Source organism: Neoarius graeffei, chromosome 13 (genome assembly GCF_027579695.1).
Source record: "Neoarius graeffei isolate fNeoGra1 chromosome 13, fNeoGra1.pri, whole genome shotgun sequence".
In the NCBI taxonomy this organism is placed as follows: Eukaryota; Metazoa; Chordata; class Actinopteri; order Siluriformes; family Ariidae; genus Neoarius; species Neoarius graeffei.
This window is the reverse complement of record NC_083581.1, coordinates 58,415,196-58,435,479: the sequence shown is the minus strand read 5'-3', so window position 1 is coordinate 58,435,479 and position 20,284 is coordinate 58,415,196. Positions and strand designations below refer to the sequence as shown.

General features: G+C 40.2%; 1 protein-coding gene across 2 annotated transcripts; it reads left to right on the top strand.

The window, feature by feature from the left end:
• Positions 1–839: 839 nt before the first annotated feature.
• ccnq (cyclin Q) lies at positions 840–18,863 on the top strand. Of its 2 annotated transcripts, XM_060938176.1 has the most exons (6): positions 840–1,079; positions 1,164–1,306; positions 8,216–8,399; positions 11,953–12,085; positions 12,254–12,472; positions 18,330–18,863. In XM_060938176.1, the coding sequence occupies exons 2-6, from the start codon at positions 1,189–1,191 to the stop codon at positions 18,417–18,419; spliced, it is 744 nt and encodes a 247-aa protein (XP_060794159.1). In that variant the 5' UTR covers positions 840–1,079; positions 1,164–1,188; the 3' UTR covers positions 18,420–18,863. The 2 variants fall into 2 exon arrangements, with proteins under 2 accessions (XP_060794159.1, XP_060794158.1); XM_060938175.1 differs by having other exon boundaries at positions 870–1,306.
• The last annotated feature ends 1,421 nt before the right edge of the window (positions 18,864–20,284 follow it).

Genomic DNA, 20,284 nt, shown 5'->3' with positions numbered 1-20,284 from the left:
CATTTTTTAAATTAAATAATAAAAAGTTTACACTCCTTACGGTAGGTGGCGCTGTAGTTAATGGTTCGGTCTATCCAACTCGCACGTGCAATCGTTCGTTTCAGCCGAGTAAGAAAAGCTGGGGACGTCATGCGCTTCGGGTTCGTGTTGCCAGTACCACCTTTTTTTACCTCAGGATTGACATTTTATTGAATTTTGAGCTGTACTTCACATTGGTCTTTTTAAAATCGTAGTATTAGTACAGTAACAGTATAGTTAATACACAATCTACGCATATATGTCATGTTTATATATAATTCTAAATCTAATTTTCTTTTGTATGAATATTTATGATCTGTTCCATCAGTTAGCTGATTTACTTATTTTCATGGCTATTCTAATATGATACTGCAATTATACTTTATAATTTTAGGAAGGAAATAATAATAATAATAATAATAATAATAATAAACTTTATTAAGTACAGGGTTTCAAAAGCTGACATGTGAATGCTGTGCATAACAAATATAAATGAATGGCAGAACATAGGATAAATAAAAATATGATAATGTGGATGAAATATTAAAACTTATGGTGATTTGTAATGACAATGGAAACTTTATGAAATAGTGTGAAAATTATCATAACTTAGAGGTTTGAGTACAAATGGAATTAGGGATATGTGGGGGATTTGGGGGGGATTATGCTTGTTTGATACCTATATCGATGCTACTATGTAAGCGTTAAAGAAACGTATTTTTGAGGCTGTAGGAAATGGGGAAGAAAAACTATTTTCACCTCATAGTATATGATGTGTGTTGAGTTTTTTTGTGACAGTTTGAATTTTGGTGAAGTGATGTTTTGGGGTAGGTTAGATTAACCAGTGGAGAACTTTAACCGTGCAGACCTGGCAACCCAGACATTTTCTTACACGGAGAGGGCTGGTTTTTGACCTTATACTATCAGTAATATAGAGAAAACTCACTGTGTTTATTTATTTTTATTTTCATTTATTTTTGCGGTTAACTTTGATCGGATATCGCATCTTATTGCCCATGCCAAGAGCTTAGGGCTTTCTGACTTAACTGCTACTCAAGCTGGCGAGTTCCATCAGCTTCCCTCAGACTTCTATCCAGATGATAAATGTAGTTAGTGAATTAAAGGCGGTGTTTGTTCCTGTACAGATCCGGGTCCTGCGTCCAGCTGATCATGGAGGTGTCATGCTCTGCACATCTGGCCGGTATGGAGAATAACCTTCCAGCTGCAGGAGACTCCAGTAACGAAACTAAAACACACTTCCGAGTCTGTCGCTTCATCATCGAGACTGGTACCTGATTCCACTTCTCTGAAATTCATTCAGTAGTTACTCATATTCTGTTTACAAACGTGCCATTGTGGCAAGGAATAAAACAAGACGTATTTCATTTCACTCATAGAATTTTCCAATAATTACAATGTGTAGTTTATTCATGAATGACACTTCGTGCTTTTTAGATTCAAGATTCAAAGTGTTTATTGTCATATGCACAGTAAGGACATGTCCTCTTGCACAATGGTATGGTGGTGTAAGTGGTAAGCACGGTCACCTCACAGCAAGAAGGTTCTGGGTTCGAGCCCAGCGGATGTGTGGAGTTTGCATGTTCTCCCCATGTCTGCGTGGGTTTCCTCTAGGTGCTCTGGTTTCCCCCGAAAACATGTGGTTAGGTTAATATGGGACTGCCCTTGAGCGAGGCACCGAACTCCCAACTGCTCCCTGGGTGCTGTTGGCATGGCTGCCCACTGCTCTGGGTATGAGTGTGTGCTCATTGCGCATGTGCTTCAGAATGCAGAGAGGAATTTCACAAGTGTGTGATGAATAAAGTTGTGCTTTCTTTCTTTAGTTTGCTGTCCACCATGAATGGCAATTGCAAATAAATAAATAGGCAGAAGAAGTAATACAAAGTAAATCCATCCTCATCCTCAAAGCACGGACTGTTCACACTCCTACCCTCAGGCCGGAGGTACAGAAGTGTGAAATGTCAGACTAAAGAATTATTTTCTTCCCACTGCCATCAGACTCCTCAACAGTTGACAGGGAGTCTATAACCATAGATTACCTCCCTGTAAACTGTCCTTGACTGTTTAGAAGAAGAAACCTTTATTTGTCACATGCACACTTCAAGCACAGTGAAATTCATCCTCTGCATTTAACCCATCTGAAGCAGTGAACACACGCGCACACCCAGAGCAGTGGGCAGCCACACCAGAGCACCCGGGGAGCAGTCAGGGGTCAGGTACCTTGCTCAAGGGCACCTCAGCCCAAGGCCGCCCCACTCAACCTAACTGCATGTCTTTGGATTGTGGGGGAAACCGGAGCACCCGGAGGAAACCCATGCAGACACGGGGAGAACATGCAAACTCCACACAGAAAGGCCCTCGCCGGCCACTGGGTTTGAACCCGGAACCTTCTTGCTGTGAGGCGACCGTGCTAACCACTACACCACCGTGCTGTTTACATCTGTTTACATTTGTTTGCACATTACTGCCCTTTTTGCTGCTGTTCCTCGACTGTTTACATCTGATTACATTGTTTGCACATTCGCACATTACTGCCCTTCTGCTACTACGTCTGATCATTGCCTTATTTTTGTATTACACTACCTATTTTGCACTACATTTACCTTTATTTTGTACTATACTGGGTGTTTGTTTGTTTTTGTTGCTTTTGCTTTTCTTTGCTTTTATTTTTGCACTAAATTGCCTTTACCTTGTATTACTTCTTCCGCCTATTTATTTATTTGTAATTGGCATTCATGGTGGACAGCAAACTAAGAATTTCCTTGTGCAAGTGGACATGTCCTTACTGTGCATATGACAATAAACACTTTGAATTTGAACTTGAACTTGAAGTAAAGGCAATATAGTGCAAAAATAAAAGCAAAGAAAAGCAAAAGCAACAAAAAGAAAAAAAAAAACGCCCAGTATAGTACAAAATAAAGGTAAATGCAGTGCAAAATAGGTAGTGTAATACAAAAATAAGGCAATGATCAGACGTAGCAGCAGAAGGGCAGTAATGTGCAAACAATGTAACCAGATGTAAACAGTCAAGGAAACAGCAGCAAAAAGGGCAGTAATGTGCAAACAGACGTAAACTGTCCTTGACTGTTTACAGGGAGGTAGTCCATGGTTATAGACTCCTGTCAGCTGTTGAGGAGTCTGATGGAGGTGGGAAAGAAAGAGTTCTTTAGTCTGACAGTCTTACATTTCACACTTCTGTACGTCCAACCTGAGGGTAGAAGTCTGAACAGTCTGTGCTGGGGGTGGGTGGGGTCTTTGAGGATGGAGGCAGCTCTCCTGTGGACTCTGCGGTGGTAGATGCTCTGCAGAGAATGCAGTGGAGTTTTGGTGATCCTCTCAGCAGTCTTCACCACCCTCTGCAGGCGTTTGCGGTCCATGGCTGTAGCGCTGCCGTACCACACAGTGATGCAGTTGGTCAGGATGCTCTCAGTCACGCAGCTGTAGAAGTTGCTGAGGATCTTGGGCGACATACCAAACTTCCTCAGCCTCCTCAGAAAGTACAGCCGCTGTTGAGCCTTCCTAACCAGCTGTGTGGTGTTAAGTGTCCATGTGAGGTCCTCACTGATATGAACACCCAGGTATTTGAAGCTGCTCACCCTCTCCACCTCAAGCTCCCGGATGAACAGTGGCCGATGAGGTCTCCTCTCCTTCCTCATGTCCACTATCATCTCCTTCGTCTTGTCCGTGTTGAGGGTGAGGTTGTTGTCCTCACACCATGACACTGTTACAACATTAACTGTAACTATAAACATTTAACCGTTTATAGTTACAGTTAATGTCAGCAGTAGCAAAACAGAATACATGTGCATCAATGAGAATGGGGATGAGAGTGTAGTGAAGATGCAATGAGTAGACGTAAAGAAAGTTGGTGAATTCGGGTACCTGGGGTCAACTGTGCAGGAAAATGGGGGCTGCGATAGTGAGGTGAGAAAGAGAGTGCAGGCAGGATGGAGCAGTTGGAGAAGGATTTCGGGAGTCATTTGTGATAGGAAAGTCCCAGCAAAAGTGAAAGGTAAGATGTATAAGACAGTAGTGAGACCAGCTGTGATGCATGGATTGGAGACCGTACCCTTAACGAAGAGACAGGAGGCAAAGTTGGAGGTGGCGGAGTTGAGGATGTTAAAGGATATGGGACATGAAACATAAAAGCATGCTATATCAGTTTCTTTCCATTAAAAATATGAATTAATTGCATCAACAAATACAAAATCATCTATTAAATTCAGCAAAATCGTTATATTCGTGATGATTATATGGCATTTCTGCTCGACTTCCGATATGCATTTTTTGCAACCGGAAGAGCCGCTGTCACGTGATCATACGTCACAAAAACTTTCAGGCACAGCACAAGCGGGTAGATGAATGGAGAAGTGGATGACAAGAAAATTGTTTTTATAGTCTTTAAAGTACATTGGACATCATACATTGGACATCATGGTGTATTGTGCTGCTTATGGTTGCAATAATTCCAATGGGAAATGCCCTGGAGTAAGTTTTTTTGCATTCCCCAAGGACCCGAAGCTGAGGAAAGTGTGGGCTCACCTGCGCATGCGCAGTAGGCTTCGCGCATGCGCAGTAGGCTTGGTAGGACAACTTTACAGAACACCTGTTGAAAAAAACTTTGCACCTACTGTTTCCCACAAACTGTGTTCGGACCATTTCACTGAGGATTCTTTCAACATTAATACTCAGGTACTGAGCGATATTAATTCATGAAACAGGAAGCATAAGGATGAGAAAAAAAAAACAGTTCAAATCGGGAAGCCGCGCACACCTGCGCCAGGCTGCACAAATGCGCGCAGCTTCCCGACCCAAACCGCTTCTCTCTCATCCTTACACTTCATGCCTCATGCTCCATGAACCAACATCGCTATTTTTTTTTTTTTAAATCGGATCTGCGCGATTCAGCCGTGAAAAAGGCGGCATCCGCTGAAAGGTGCGCTGTTTGCATCCCTGCACGGAGGCCAGGGGACAGGGCAGGAATATTTTTGTTGATATGAGTGATCCGGTGCGATTTCGCGACCCCCCTGTTGAAGACCTCTGCGCTAAGCGACTGAAAGCCGAGGTAAGGATTAGTATTATAATTTTGGGTGTATCAATTATTGATTATCGTAATTCTGACTCGTTTCGCCATTTTGAATGTTTTCATCTCGGACTCTGGAAGCATTGTATCTCAATCAATCTCGAAAAATATCAGCAAAAAAAAAACTAGCTTGCAACAGACTTTAGCTAGATCTATGATGAACTTTCAATGTATGATACAAAAATAATACTTCTTTCAACAGATCATTAGCCTTTGAGCAGAATTGTTTTTAACTTACCAGGAAGTGTTATCCAGCCGACCGCTTTCAGTTTCATGAGGGCTGAATGAACTCTCACTCTCAGAATCATCTGACCCGTCAGAGTAAAGACAAGATCTATGTTCATGTGAATTTCCAGCTATCGGTTCGAATTGATAGGGTCTAACTTCACATCTCTGTGAAACATCGGGAATGTCACTGTCGATGGTGTCCATTTTGGTAACCTGTTTACATTAGATTCCCAAGCGCTGGCTCCTTGGAAAGTTTTTGTGACGTCACGGGTAATGTGACCACCTAGCTCATTAACGAATCCTTGTTTTACGCTGATGTATAGAAAAACTTGAATAATGTGATGATTTTCACATTTTTGACGCCCTGCAGTGATTTAGATGGCATTTCTTATGTCCTTTATACATAATTATGCCCAGGTAAAAATCCATGTCCCATATCCTTTAAGGTTTGTGATGGGAGTGACAAGGTTGGACAGGATAAGGAACGAGCACATCAGGGGGACAGCACATGTGGAGAGCTTGGGAATTAAGCTAAGAGAGATGAGACTGAGATGGTATGGGCACATCCTGAGAAGAGATGCAGAGCATGTGGGAAGGAGAATGTTGAGGATGGAGCTGCCAGGCACATGAAAACAAAGAAGGCCAAAGAGGAGATACATGGATGTGGTGAGAGAGGACATGAAAGTGGCAGGTGTGGTAGAGAAGGATGCAGAGGACAGGGAGCAGTGGAGACAAAAGATCCGCTGTGGCGACCCCTAATCGGGAGCAGCCAAAAGAAGAAGAGGTTACAGTTAATGTTGTGGAACATCTGCGAGAAAAGTTAGTCCCTGTTATCACTCGCTCCTTCACCAACCGCACTTTTTCTCTCTTGTAGTTTATAAAGCAACAACAACAAAAACAGGCTGTCATATTACCAAGACTTTCCCACTGACCCCCCAGACTCCTTCCATAAATGTTCACGTAAAGGCACCTTAAAGAAAGCTTCATAATATCAACAGTTAGATGTTTTTCTTTGTTAAATAACAATGTGCTTTCTTAATTATCTTATTATATTTTATTATTAGTATTCAATAATGTGGAATGTCTGTTATACAGGTCCTTGTGTACTATAGATTATGATAACATTAGAATAATCATGTGCTAATATAAACCTTACATATGATTGACAGAGAGAACTACTGTCAGAGCTGCTGTTATAGAAAATTAATCAGCACCTACAGATATGAGAATGTAGGCCTTATATACAGTGGGGAAAACAAGTATTTGATCCCTTGCTGATTTTGTTGGTTTACCCACTAAAAAAGACTTGATCAGTCTGTAATTTTAATGGTAGGTGTATTCTAACATGTGGAGACAGAATATCAAAAAGAAAATCCAGAAAATAACTTTTAAATATCTATATTAATTTATTTGTATTTTATTGAGAAAAAGAAGTATTTGATCCCCTAGTAACCATCAAGAGTTCTTGTTAATACAGACAAGTTAGACTCTCCAAATTACCTTGTCACCTAAATTGAAGACACCTGATATCACTAATGACTTGTATAAAAGCCACCTGGCCACAGAATCAATCAATCAGTTTGTCAGACTCCAAACTCTCCAACATGGGAAAGACTAAAGAGCTTTCTGTGGATTTAAGGGAGAAGATTGTAGACCTGCACAAGACCGGTATGGGCTACAAAACCATTAGCAAGAAGCTGGGCGTTAAGGTGACAACTGTTGGTGCAATTGTGCGCAAGTACAAGACTCACAACATGATCATCAATCGACCTAGGTCTGGGGCTCCAAACAAGATCTCACCTCATGGGGTTTCCAGGATCATGAGAACAGTGAGAAATAGACCTAATACAACACGGGCAGAGTTAGTGGATGATCTTAAAGCAGCTGGGATCACAGTCACCAAGCAAACAGTTGGTAACACTTTACACCGCAATGGTCTAACATCTTGCAGTGCTCGCAAAGTACCCCTGCTTAAGAAAGCACATGTGCAGGCCCGCCTGAACTTTGCCAATGAACATCTGAATGACTTGGAGAGTGACTGGGAGAAGGTGTTATGGTCAGATGAGACCAAAATTGAGCTCTTTGGCATCAATTCGACCCGTCGTGTCTGGAGGGAGAGACATGCTGCTTATGACCCCAAGAACACCATCCCCACTGTCAAGCATGGAGGTGGTAACATTATGCTTTGGGGGTGTTTTTCTGCACAGGGCACAGGGCTACTTCACCGTATCAATGGGAGGATGGACGGAGCCATGTACCGTAAAATCCTAAGTGAAAACCTCCTTCCCTCTACCAGGAAGCTTAAAATGGGTCGTGGATGGGTCTTCCAGCAGGATAATGACCCAAAGCATACAGCCAAGGCAACCAAGGAATGGCTGAAGAAGAAACATATCAAGGTCATGGAGTGGCCCAGCCAGTCTCCGGACCTGAATCCTATAGAAAATCTATGGAGAGAGCTGAAGCTCAGAGTTGCCAAGCGACAGCCACGGAATCTTGATGATTTAGAGGTCATTTGCAAAGAAGAGTGGACCAAAATTCCTCCTAATATGTGCAGAAACCTGGTCATCAACTACAAAAAACGTCTGACCTCTGTGCTTGCTAATAAGGGGTTTGCCACAAAGTACTAAGTCCTTTTGGCAAGAGGGTTCAAATACTTATTTTCCTCAATAAAATGCAAATAAATTAATACAAATTCTTTAAAGTCGATTTCTTGATTTTCTTTGTGATATTCTGTCTCAGCATGTTAGACTACACCTACCATTAATATTACAGACTGATCGAGTCTTTATTAGTAGCCAAACCAACAAAATCAGCAAGGGATCAAATACTTGTTTTCCCCACTGTATAAACCAGTGTTGTTTTTTGCAGGAGTGAAGTTGGGTATGCGGTCAGTTCCTGTAGCCACTGCGTGTTCACTCTACCACAAGTTCTTCCAGACTGCCAGTTTACAGGTCTACGAGCCATACTTAGTAGCCATGTCTTGCATCTACCTTGCGGGCAAAGTTGAAGAACAGCATCTCAGGACCAGGGATATTATCAACGTCTGTCACAGGTACATGCAAAGTCCTAGCGAAGTGTATCATGCATCAAGTTCATGTCAATGACAGTAAGGTTATGATTTCAATTTCCTGGACTGCTAGAGAACCACAGTTGGGCTCTTGACTTGTTCGTGTGCTTTCACATTCCAGCATTGCAAACTGTCCTTCGCTAACAGCTAAATGCTTTCTAGGTGTGTCATTAAAAGTCAGGCATGTTTAGCTGTCTAGAGAAAAGTTGCCTGAAGTGGGTTTGGCAAATGACAAGATGTTCAGCAATCTGTCTGCCCCAAAACAACTGCATAGACCTGAGAAATACTATACACTTCATTCATTCATCTTTAGTATCCGCTTTATCCTGGTCAGGGATCTGGTGGATTGAAAACCAAACTTTGTAACACTGGGTGCAAGGATCGGAAAATTCACCCCAGATGGGACCCCAGTATACCGGAGGGCACAGTGTGCGCACACATTCACACATTCTTTCATACCTTGGGGCAATTTAGCGTAGCCAGTCCACCTGTCTGTATGGTTTTGAGAGGAAATCAGAGAACCCAGAGGAAACCCATGCGAACATGGGGAGAACATGCAAACTCAACTTTTGCACAGGATGTTTGCCTGTCTAAAGGCAAATTGGGAGCAGTGGGAGGAAAAACATTTTTGGTTTGCTGGAGTGTGAATGCGCAGCTGTTTAGCTATAAGCACCTTGAACTAAATCCTCCCTCAATTGTAAATTACTTTAGATTAAAAACATACACCAAATGAAAAAATGTGCATTTGTCCTTTAGGAGAATAACATTTTATTTTAACAAGTTTTATTTACTGAGACACGGAGAAAGTCATTAATTTGGACCTTCACCTTTGGCCACAGGAATTTAAACTTTAAATGGTTGATATTTAACAGTTATTCCACAAAACCGAGTCGTATGCGCCTTGTCGGCTATAAGCCGTGTACGACGAGATTGAGTGGAATAACTGTTTTATTATATCCACATTCACTGGATTTTGAGAAACAGAGCATTTTTCTTTTTATTTTCTGCAAATTCAATAAATAAAAACTTTATACAAAACATCCAACAAAATCATTTCTGCTTGGAATGTAAACAAACCAGCAAAACGACAGTAGCAATTGGTGAAAAATGCTATAATAATAACTCTTGAAAAATAAAAAAAAAGATACATTCTTACCATCAAATACTTTCATTGCATATTTTGTTGCTCTTTTTGTACAACCCCGATTCCAAAAAAGTTGGGACAAAGTACAAATTGTAAATAAAAACAGAATGCAATAATTTACAAATCTCAAAAACTGATATTGTATTCACAATAGAACATAGAGAACATATCAAATGTCGAAAGTGAGACATTTTGAAATTTCATGCCAAATATTGGCTCATTTGAAATTTCATGACGGCAACACATCTCAAAAAAGTTGGGACAGGGGCAATAAGAGGCTGGAAAAGTTAAAGGTACAAAAAAGGAACAGCTGGAGGACCAAATTGCAACTCATTAGGTCAATTGGCAATAGGTCATTAACATGACTGGGTATAAAAAGAGCATCTTGGAGTGGCAGCAGCTCTCAGAAGTAAAGATGGGAAGAGGATCACCAATCCCCCTAATTCTGCGCCGACAAATAGTGGAGCAATATCAGAAAGGAGTTCGACAGTGTAAAATTGCAAAGAGTTTGAACATATCATCTACAGTGCATAATATCATCAAAAGATTCAGAGAATCTGGAAGAATCTCTGTGCGTAAGGGTCAAGGCCGGAAAACCATACTGGGTGCCCGTGATCTTCGGGCCCTTAGACGGCACTGCATCACATACAGGCATGCTTCTGTATTGGAAATCACAAAATGGGCTCAGGAATATTTCCAGAGAACATTATCTGTGAACACAATTCACCGTGCCATCCGCTGTTGCCAGCTAAAACTCTATAGTTCAAAGAAGAAGCCATATCTAAACATGATCCAGAAGTGCAGACGTCTTCTCTGGGCCAAGGCTCATTTAAAATGGACTGTGGCAAAGTGGAAAACTGTTCTGTGGTCAGACGAATCAAAATTTGAAGTTCTTTATGGAAATCAGGAACGCCGTGTCATTCAGACTAAAGAGGAGAAGGACGACCCAAGTTGTTATCAGCGCACAGTTCAGAAGCCTGCATCTCTGATGGTATGGGGTTGCATTAGTGCGTGTGGCATGGGCAGCTTACACATCTGGAAAGACACCATCAATGCTGAAAGGTATATCCAGGTTCTAGAGCAACATATGCTCCCATCCAGACGACGTCTCTTTCAGGGAAGACCTTGCATTTTCCAACATGACAATGCCAAACCACATACTGCATCAATTACAGCATCATGGCTGCGTAGAAGAAGGGTCCGGGTACTGAACTGGCCAGGCTGCAGTCCAGATCTTTCACCCATAGAAAACATTTGGCGCATCATAAAACGGAAGATACGACAAAAAAGACCTAAGATAGTTGAGCAACTAGAATCCTACATTAGACAAGAATGGGTTAACATTCCTGTCCCTAAACTTGAGCAACTTGTCTCCTCAGTCCCCAGACGTTTACAGACTGTTGTAAAGAGAAAAGGGGATGTCTCACAGTGGTAAACATGGCCTTGTCCCAACTTTTTTGAGATGTGTTGTTGTCATTAAATTTAAAATCACCTAATTTTTCTCTTTAAATGATACATTTTCTCAGTTTAAACATTTGATATGTCATCTATGTTCTATTCTGAATAAAATATGGAATTTTGAAACTTCCACATCATTGCATTCCGTTTTTATTTACAATTTGTACTTTGTCCCAACTTTTTTAGAATCAGGGTTGTATTTTTAGGGGTTTTGTTTTCAAGTAGAGTTTTTATTTTGTCCTTGGTTGGTTCAGCAACACGCTCCGCCATTTTGTTTTTCTCTACTCATGGTATATGAGCTGATAGCCTAGTAGTAGAGTAGCCAATCAGAGAGTGCAATTGCTTATCTCATCTCATCTCATTATCTCCAGCCGCTTTATCCTGTTCTACAGGGTCGCAGGCAAGCTGGAGCCTATCCCAGCTGACTACGGGCGAAAGGCGGGGTACACCCTGGACAAGTCGCCAGGTCATCACAGGGCTGACACATAGACACAGACAACCATTCACACTCACATTTACACCTACGGTCAATTTAGAGTCACCAGTTAACCTAACCTGCATGTCTTTGGACTGTGGGGGAAACCAGAGCACCCGGAGGAAACCCATGCGGACATGGGGAGAACATGCAAACTCCACACAGAAAGGCCCTCGCCATCCACGGGGCTTGAACCCGGACCTTCTTGCTGTGAGGCGACAGCGCTAACCACTACACCACCGTGCCGCCCGCAATTACTCATATCCAGTGAATATGGATAGAATAATACACTTTATTTCAAGCTTGGAATGCCATGTAAAGACACCAGTCAACAGGTCTTTTCTACCTCTGTAACTTCTGGCTGAGCCCCCATGGCTATAACTTGCAGTCTCAACAACAATGCAGTCATTTGTGGTCAAGGACACATCCAGATATCTGTCATACGTTTATGTCTCCTGTAGATATTTCCGGCCAGGAAGCGATCCAATGGAGCTGGATGAGAAATTCTGGGAACTGCGAGATAGTGTAGTCCAGTGTGAACTCCTCATTCTCAGACAGCTCAACTTCCATGTGTCCTTTGAGCATCCTCATAAGGTAATGTGCATCACTGAATATATATATATATATATATATATATATATATATATATATATAGATAATGATCTTTTTTCAGTAATGAATTGATTTAAAAATTTATCCAAACAGCTTTACAGTGATTGTTTATGATTGTTTTGTCTTAATTAAGTACAAATCTAATTCTAGTACCTTCTGCACTACCTACTGTCTGTGCGGAGTTTGCTGAACCGTCACGCTTGGTCTCGGACCCCCATTGCTGAAACAGCCTGGGCCCTGCTCAAAGACAGTTACCATGGACCGGTGTGTGTGCACCATCAGCCTCAGCACCTTGCACTTACAGCACTCTACCTTGCTCTGCACACATATGGAGTCCAGGTACCTGCAGGAGAAAGGGAATGGTGGCAGGTGAGGGCATGACCAGTTCTACAGAATATCAAGACTGGTTTGAGATGTAATGAGGCTGTGGTGCAGATTCTCTCCACAGTTATCTGCTCTGTCTAACATTTACTGCATAATGCATTTGGTGTTTTTCATCATTTACATACATTGTGAGGTGTATTAAATTTTAACCTACTTATTCAGTAGCAAGATCTAAAATTAACATACACCATCCCCCAAATGTAAGTTAATTCTTTTCAGTGGGATCTGTTAAGACTTCATTCATTCATCTTCATTAACCCATTTACCCTAGACCGGGTCACAGTGAATCCATACTGCATACTGAATGCATACTATTCATGAGGTAGGAATATACATGCCAGTACATCACAGGTTTCCAAATTACTTCACTTCTATTTACTTTTTTTTTTCCCCCAGAACAAAGTTAGAACGTTGCAAGTCAGCTCCATTGGCACCAAAAGCTAGAACACTTTGATCAAAGTCAATATTGTGCTCTCTTGAGCACTGAACTTTGGTGTTGGCCCGTTATAATTAAATGTCAGCAAAAAAGTTCACATGTTCCCACCTGCTTGGTCACAATACAAAATGATAAATAACCAGAATTTAAAAAAGATGCCCAAGTAAACTAGCTCATAACTCAAATGATAGTACAACATTAGATGATATTATTATTATTATTATTATTATTATTATTATTTATTATTTTGAGATTCTCTCCAGCTTCTAGCTGGGTGTATCATTTTACGTCTCAGCTCCTGCCCACAGCTTAGAGACACAAAATCTTCCTGAGGATAATGCCAAGTATTCCCAAGTATTCGTGCCATTTCTTCAGGTCTTTTGACACAGTCCCAAGAGCACCAGTCACTATCGGCACAACCACTACCTCTACCTGGTGTATCCTCCGTACTTCAAATATCAAGTCCTGGTACCTCTCAATCTTCCAGTTGTCAGTTCTCGCCACGTTCTTGTCATCCAGCACTGCCACATCAACCATAATCCATTTGTTTTGCTCTTTCAGCACCACCGTGAAGTCTGGGCTTAAAATTGTTCTATTTTAAAAAACAATAAAATTGGAAGTCTGTGATTTGAATTCAGTAGCTTTCGGTCCACTAAACAAAAATAATTGGGTGTCAGGGAAAATTCTTTTTATGACCTACACTTGAAAAATCTGAAAGGCAGTCTATTTTTAAGAAGGAACATTTCAGTTTCAAGATTTGTAATTTTGAGAGATCCTATTTGCCTTTTAAAATTGATTATTTTTGCCAATACATGAGACTTTTAGGGTAAGTAAATTTTAGGCTTACTGTAGAAATGTATACATTTGTAGGCTTACTTTTGTATCGAGGGATTATTAGGATATTAATTTTCCATGGGTATGTGTAATACCATCTTCAGTCGCTATTAGGCCATAATATTATTTTGTAATATAATAATGTGAATAATTCCAGAAAATTTTAATTTCCTTACATATCCATATACAATCAAATCATTAGTTTTCTTTTGTTTCAGACATGTAAAAGTTTTTTCCTTTACCTGACATGTTTCGACGGTGTAACTTCCGTCTTCATCAGAGGGTTAGGTGACCCTCTGATGAAGACGGAAGTTACACCGTCGAAACATGTCAGGTAAAGGAAAAAACTTTTGCATGTCTGAAACAAAAGAAAACTAATGATTTGATTTAATAAGAAGACATAATGAACGTAACATATCTATATCCATATACAGTTGAAGAATGTTTATTACCTTGTGTGCATACCATATGTTTTTGTCCTTAGAAATATGCAGCTGTTCTAAAGTGTGTATGGAATTACCGGCTATACTGCGATAATTTCAAAAGTGCTTTTTCTGTGTCTTTCTCTGTGCAGCATTTCCAGTCTCTAATGAATTATCTACCTCTCTATGTTTTAACTTTGCATTCTGGGAACTCCCAAGAACTGGAACTGCAGATGCACATGAAAAACAAAGAAATGTTTTATAACCCTTTATACAACAGAACGGTTGAATCTGTTCAATTCTGATTGGTCAGTCAGTGTGCATTATTTTCTTATAACAGCACAGGTAGTTCTGTCTGTTACATGAATGAGAGGTAAACAGTAATGTGCTCATTCTAATGTTATTATTTCTATAGCAACAGATCACACACAAGGACTTGTACAGCAGATACTTCACTTAATCTAAGACTAATAATAAATGCATTTAAAAACTTGTTACATTCCTTATAATTGTTGATGTGGTGAGGCGTTTTTTTTTTTGTAAGGAGACGTTTATTTAATATTTATGTCAGGAGTTTCAGTGTAAGTGCTCTCCATTTCAGTTATGCTTTCTATATTCTAAATTTTCTCATTAAAATGTGAGTGAAAGTGAGCAAGTGAGCGAGCAATCAGAGAGAAACAGAGACAAAGACTGGTGTGGGAATTACTGTCTACTGCAGTTATAACGTCGGGGAGAACAGGAACTCACTTGTCTCTCAGACATTCGACAACATTAAGTCTAACAATAAGCCATTAAAATGCATGACATGTCATTCATTAATAAATTAAACATTGTAATCCCTGGCAAATCACTGTGATATAAGCGAAATAACACAATCCAGACTGTGCTGTTACAAACCCCGATTCCAAAAAAGTTGGGACAAAGTACAAATTGTAAATAAAAATGGAATGCAATAATTTACAAATCTCAAAAACTGATATTGTATTCACAATAGAACATAGACAACATATCAAATGTCAAAAGTGAGACATTTTGAAATTTCATGCCAAATATTGGCTCATTTGAAATTTAATGACAGCAACACATCTCAAAAAAGTTGGGACAGGGGCAATAAGAGGCTGGAAAAGTTAAAGGTACAAAAAAGGAACAGCCGGAAGACCAAATCGCAACTCATTAGGTCAATTGGCAATAGGTCATTAACATGACTGGGTATAAAAAGAGCATCTTGGAGTGGCAGCGGTTCTCAGAAGTAAAGATGAGAAGAGGATCACCAATCCCCCTAATTCTGCGCCGACAAATAGTGGAGAAATATCAGAAAGGAGTTCGACAGTGTAAAATTGCAAAGAGTTTGAACATATCATCATCTACAGTGCATAATATCATCAAAAGATTCAGAGAATCTGGAAGAATCTCTGTGCGTAAGGGTCAAGGCCGGAAAACCATACTGGGTGCCCGTGATCTTCGGGCCCTTAGATGGCACTGCATCACACACAGGCATGCTTCTGTATTGGAAATCACAAAATGGGCTCAGGAATATTTCCAGAGAACATTATCTGTGAACACAATTCACCGTGCCATCCGCCGTTGCCAGCTAAAACTCTATAGTTCAAAGAAGAAGCCGTATCTAAACATGATCCAGAAGCGCAGACGTCTTCTCTGGGCCAAGGCTCATTTAAAATTGACTGTGGCAAAGTGGAAAACTGTTCTGTGGTCAGACGAATCAAAATTTGAAGTTCTTTATGGAAATCAGGAACGCCGTGTCATTCGGACTAAAGAGGAGAAGGACGACCCAAGTTGTTATCGGCGCTCAGTTCAGAAGCCTGCATCTCTGATGGTATGGGGTTGCATTAGTGCGTGTGGCATGGGCAGCTTACACATCTGGAAAGACACCATCGATGCTGAAAGGTATATCCAGGTTCTAGAGCAACATATGCTCCCATCCAGACGACGTCTCTTTCAGGGAAGACCTTGCATTTTCCAACATGACAATGCCAAACCACATACTGCATCAATTACAGCATCATGGCTGCGTAGAAGAAGGGTCCGGGTACTGAACTGGCCAGCCTGCAGTCCAGATCTTTCACCCATAGAAAACATTTGGCGCATCATAAAACGGAAGATACGACAAAAAAGACCTAAGACAGTTGAGCAACTAGAATCCTACATTAGACAAGAATGGGTTAACATTCCTATCCCTAAACTTGAGCAACTTGTCTCTTCAGTCCCCAGACGTTTACAAACTCTTGTAAAGAGAAAAGGGGATGTCTCACAGTGGTAAACATGGTCTTGTCCCAACTTTTTTGAGATGTGTTGTTGTCATGAAATTTAAAATCACCTAATTTTTCTCTTTAAATGATACATTTTCTCAGTTTAAATATTTGATATGTCATCTATGTTCTATTCTGAATTAAATATGGAATTTTGAAACTTCCACATCATTGCATTCCATTTTTATTTACAATTTGTACTTTGTCCCAACTTTTTTGGAATTGGGGCTGTATATGAAAATAATGTACTACTCGCATCGTGCCACATCACCCCTCAGCATCCACACTAGATTAGATTAGATTAGATTAGATTAGATTAGATTAGATTAGATTAGATTAGATTAGATAGAACTTTATTGATCCCTTTGGGCTCGTTTCCTCAGGGAAATTAAAATTCCAGTAGCATCATTACAGGATAAACAGAGAATAGAAATAGAGAAAAAAACTTCTAGTTAAATTAAATTAGGTATTTGCATATACAAATATAAAAAAGAATAATACCTGCAGTCATGCAGTTAGCCATTCATGTAGCAGCAGCACTATACATAAAAACCGGTTAAGAGCTTCAATTAATGTTCACAACATTGGTGCCAAAAAAAACAAAACATCTGAGTGAGTGGTACTTCTGCAGACGTTGATGAGAGGCCAGAGGAGAACGGCCAGACTGGTTGTAGCTGACAGGAAAGCTATAGTAACTCAAATAAACCCTCTTTTCAACTGTGGTGAATAGAAAAGCATCTCCAAATCCACAACACATCAAGCCTTGAAGCGGATTACAGTACAGTAATGGCATTTAGCAGATGCCCTTATCCAGAGTGACGTACAACATACCCAGAGTAGCCTGGGGAGCAGTTCAGGGTTAGGTGCCTTACTCAAGGGCACTTCAGCCATTCCTACTGGTCCAGGGAATCAAACCAGTGACCTTTTGGTCCCAAAGCTGCTTCTCTAACCATTAGGCCACAGCTTCCCCAGATAGGCTACAAAAGCCGAAGACCACATTGAGTTCCACTACTGTCAAGAACAGGAATTTGAGACTACACTGGGTACAGGCTTACCAAAACTCAACAGTTACAGATTGAAGAAAACGTTGGTCTTGTTCCAATCTTCAACCTGTCCTGTTTCAGATTTTTTTTTCACCGTTCTGTGTAAGCTCTAGACACTCCTGTGCATCAAAATCCCAGGAGATCAGCAATTTCTGAAATACTCAAACCAGCACCAATAATCATGTCATGATCAAATTCACCTGGCTTTGCACGAATGTGTGTGTGTGTGTTCATATTATCCATCCATCCATTCATCCATCCACCCATTATCTGTAACCGCTTATCCTGTGCAAGGTCATGGGCAAGCTGGAGCCTATCCCAGCTGACTATGGGCGAGAGGCAGGGTACACCCTGGACAAGTCGCCAGATCATCGCAGGGCTGACACAGAGACAAACAACCATTCACACTCACACCTATGGTCAATTTAGAGCCACCAATTAGCCTAACCTGCATGTCTTTTGACTGTGTGGTTCATATTTATTGGTTTACAAATAAATTTGTAATACTGGGATTGACAAATGAATAGTTTAACTCTGGACTGAGCTTTGAATTCTTGTATACAGTGGATATAAAAAGTCTACACACCCTGTTAAAATTGCAGGTTTTTGTGATCTAAAAAATGAATCCAAGAGCAATCATGTTAGATCTTTCGCCACCTTTAATGTGATATAAGATCCAACAGGATTCAAGTGTCGTTGTTTCAGGAATTCAAGAATCTTCTTTTGATTTTTTTTTTACATCGCACAAACCTACAGTTTTAACAGTGGGGTGTAAATTTTTGAAAAAAATAAATCCATTGTGTATGTTCTTAAGTGATTACACTTTTATTGTCTCCACAGGTTCTGTGTGAGGACATTACCAAAGCCCAGATCGAGGCCATAATGACTGAACTGCTGCAGCTCTATGACATGGAAGCCAAATGCACCTGAGAGGGGATGGAGTATGAAACAGGCCACGTAAAGCAGACTACATCATAGCAGTCTTTTTTTTCCCCCCCCAGAACTGCTCCCACTACCCTTGAGACCAGAGACAGCCTGGATCATGGACCAAATTCCAGAAATAGTTTTTTCCTTGACTATTTTGTGATCTGAAATTATCCAGGTGTTTTTTTTTCCCCACAACTTAGGAAGTTGTCAAAATGCCAACGCCCGCACTAATGTGAGGTAGGGTAATGAGGACTAAGAGTGAGTCACCAGGTGACAGTCAGAAAAAACAGGCTTTAGCCACGGCACATCAATCAGTTTCCAAGCTCATGCCCTACTTTCCTTCCCTCCCTTGTTCCAGTTTCTCTGGGAAGGGAAGACAGAGTGTGAGAAAAGGGGGAACATGTGATGGAGGAAAAAGAATTAAAGAAGAAATCTAACCATGCCAAACTATCCTGGGAGCTAGTCTTTACTGGAGGTAAAACAGCCAAATCTGGGGCACTGCTTTGATATGCTATAATTTAATTACACACTTTCTCTCCCATTAAAACTTATACCTCTGGTTTCATGAAGTTATATTACAGTATGTTATAGAAGTCTGTAAATCGTGATTTTGTAAGACAGTAAGTTTTTTTCACTCAACAGTTAAGATATTTTTTAAAAAGTTATAAAAGTGGAAAAATCCATTATTTTTTAGTTACTTTAGTACATGCCTTTTTTTGTGACTCTCATATACAGTTATCTACAAAAGTTTTAGGCAACCTATTTTTTTCTTAGTAAAAACTTTGTTATAGATTTCTACTGTATGACTTCTACATTATCAGGTCAGTACAAAAACATTTTAGAGTTCCAAGCATTGGTTTTCCAGCACAAAATTAAATGTTCCAGAAAAATGTTTGTATTTCAGCAAAGAAAGCAGCATATTACGTACGAGACCACTTTTCAGACAAAAACATATAATGAGGGCTGTTGGGGGGTTTTGCTGCAGAAATAAGAAGCATGTGTGACTTGCAAAGTCTCCAGAAGAACTGTGGCTGGTTCTGCAAGATGCTCAGTAAAACTTACAGCTCATTTCCTTATAAAACTGTACATATTACACCTGAGAATACTATTTTTTTAAGCAAAAGGTCATCACATCAGTATTGACTTTGTTTCATTTATTACTGTCTACTGCTCTTTATAGTGTTTTTAAATGCAGAAACAGTTAATTTCATTATTTTGAAGGCATCTTTGCTATACAGCAATTCTTTACGTGTGCCTAAGACGTTTGCACAGTACTGTACTATTAGCTTCATGCACCATTTCACTTGAGAGCTTTTTCTGCGTTATCAGGTTATTACAGCATGCACAAGCATGCTTGTCCCATATCAAGGGGAAAAAATAAATGAAGCGCAAGTCAAACTGGATTAAAAAAAGGTGTTGAATGAAATCTGTGCATTTTAATGTGTATTATCGGTCTTAAAGCTGGTGAAGCATAATAGAGAAAATTAAAGCCTTATCCTCTAAATAATTTTGCAATAATGAAATGGGTGTTACATTTAAGTGGCTAATAAAGATTATATTTGATCTGAAATTATAATCCTTTTAAATGAATTAAAATGTGCCTTTTATTTTATTAATTCACTTTTGGTAGTACATAGGCACAAACATTCTCCATCTCTCTGCAGGCAGGTCCTAATGCTAAGCGTTATGAATTATGAAGAGGGTACATGTGCAGCCGGAATCTCTCCCATAAATAAAACATCAGCATGGCTCTTGCTATGGCATATAGTGCTTGGAATAGGAAGGATGGGATTGATTTGAGACTATACCCCTAACCTGTTTCCTGTTCTTCTGCCTGCCTTTATTCCTCTCTTTTCTGGCATATAATC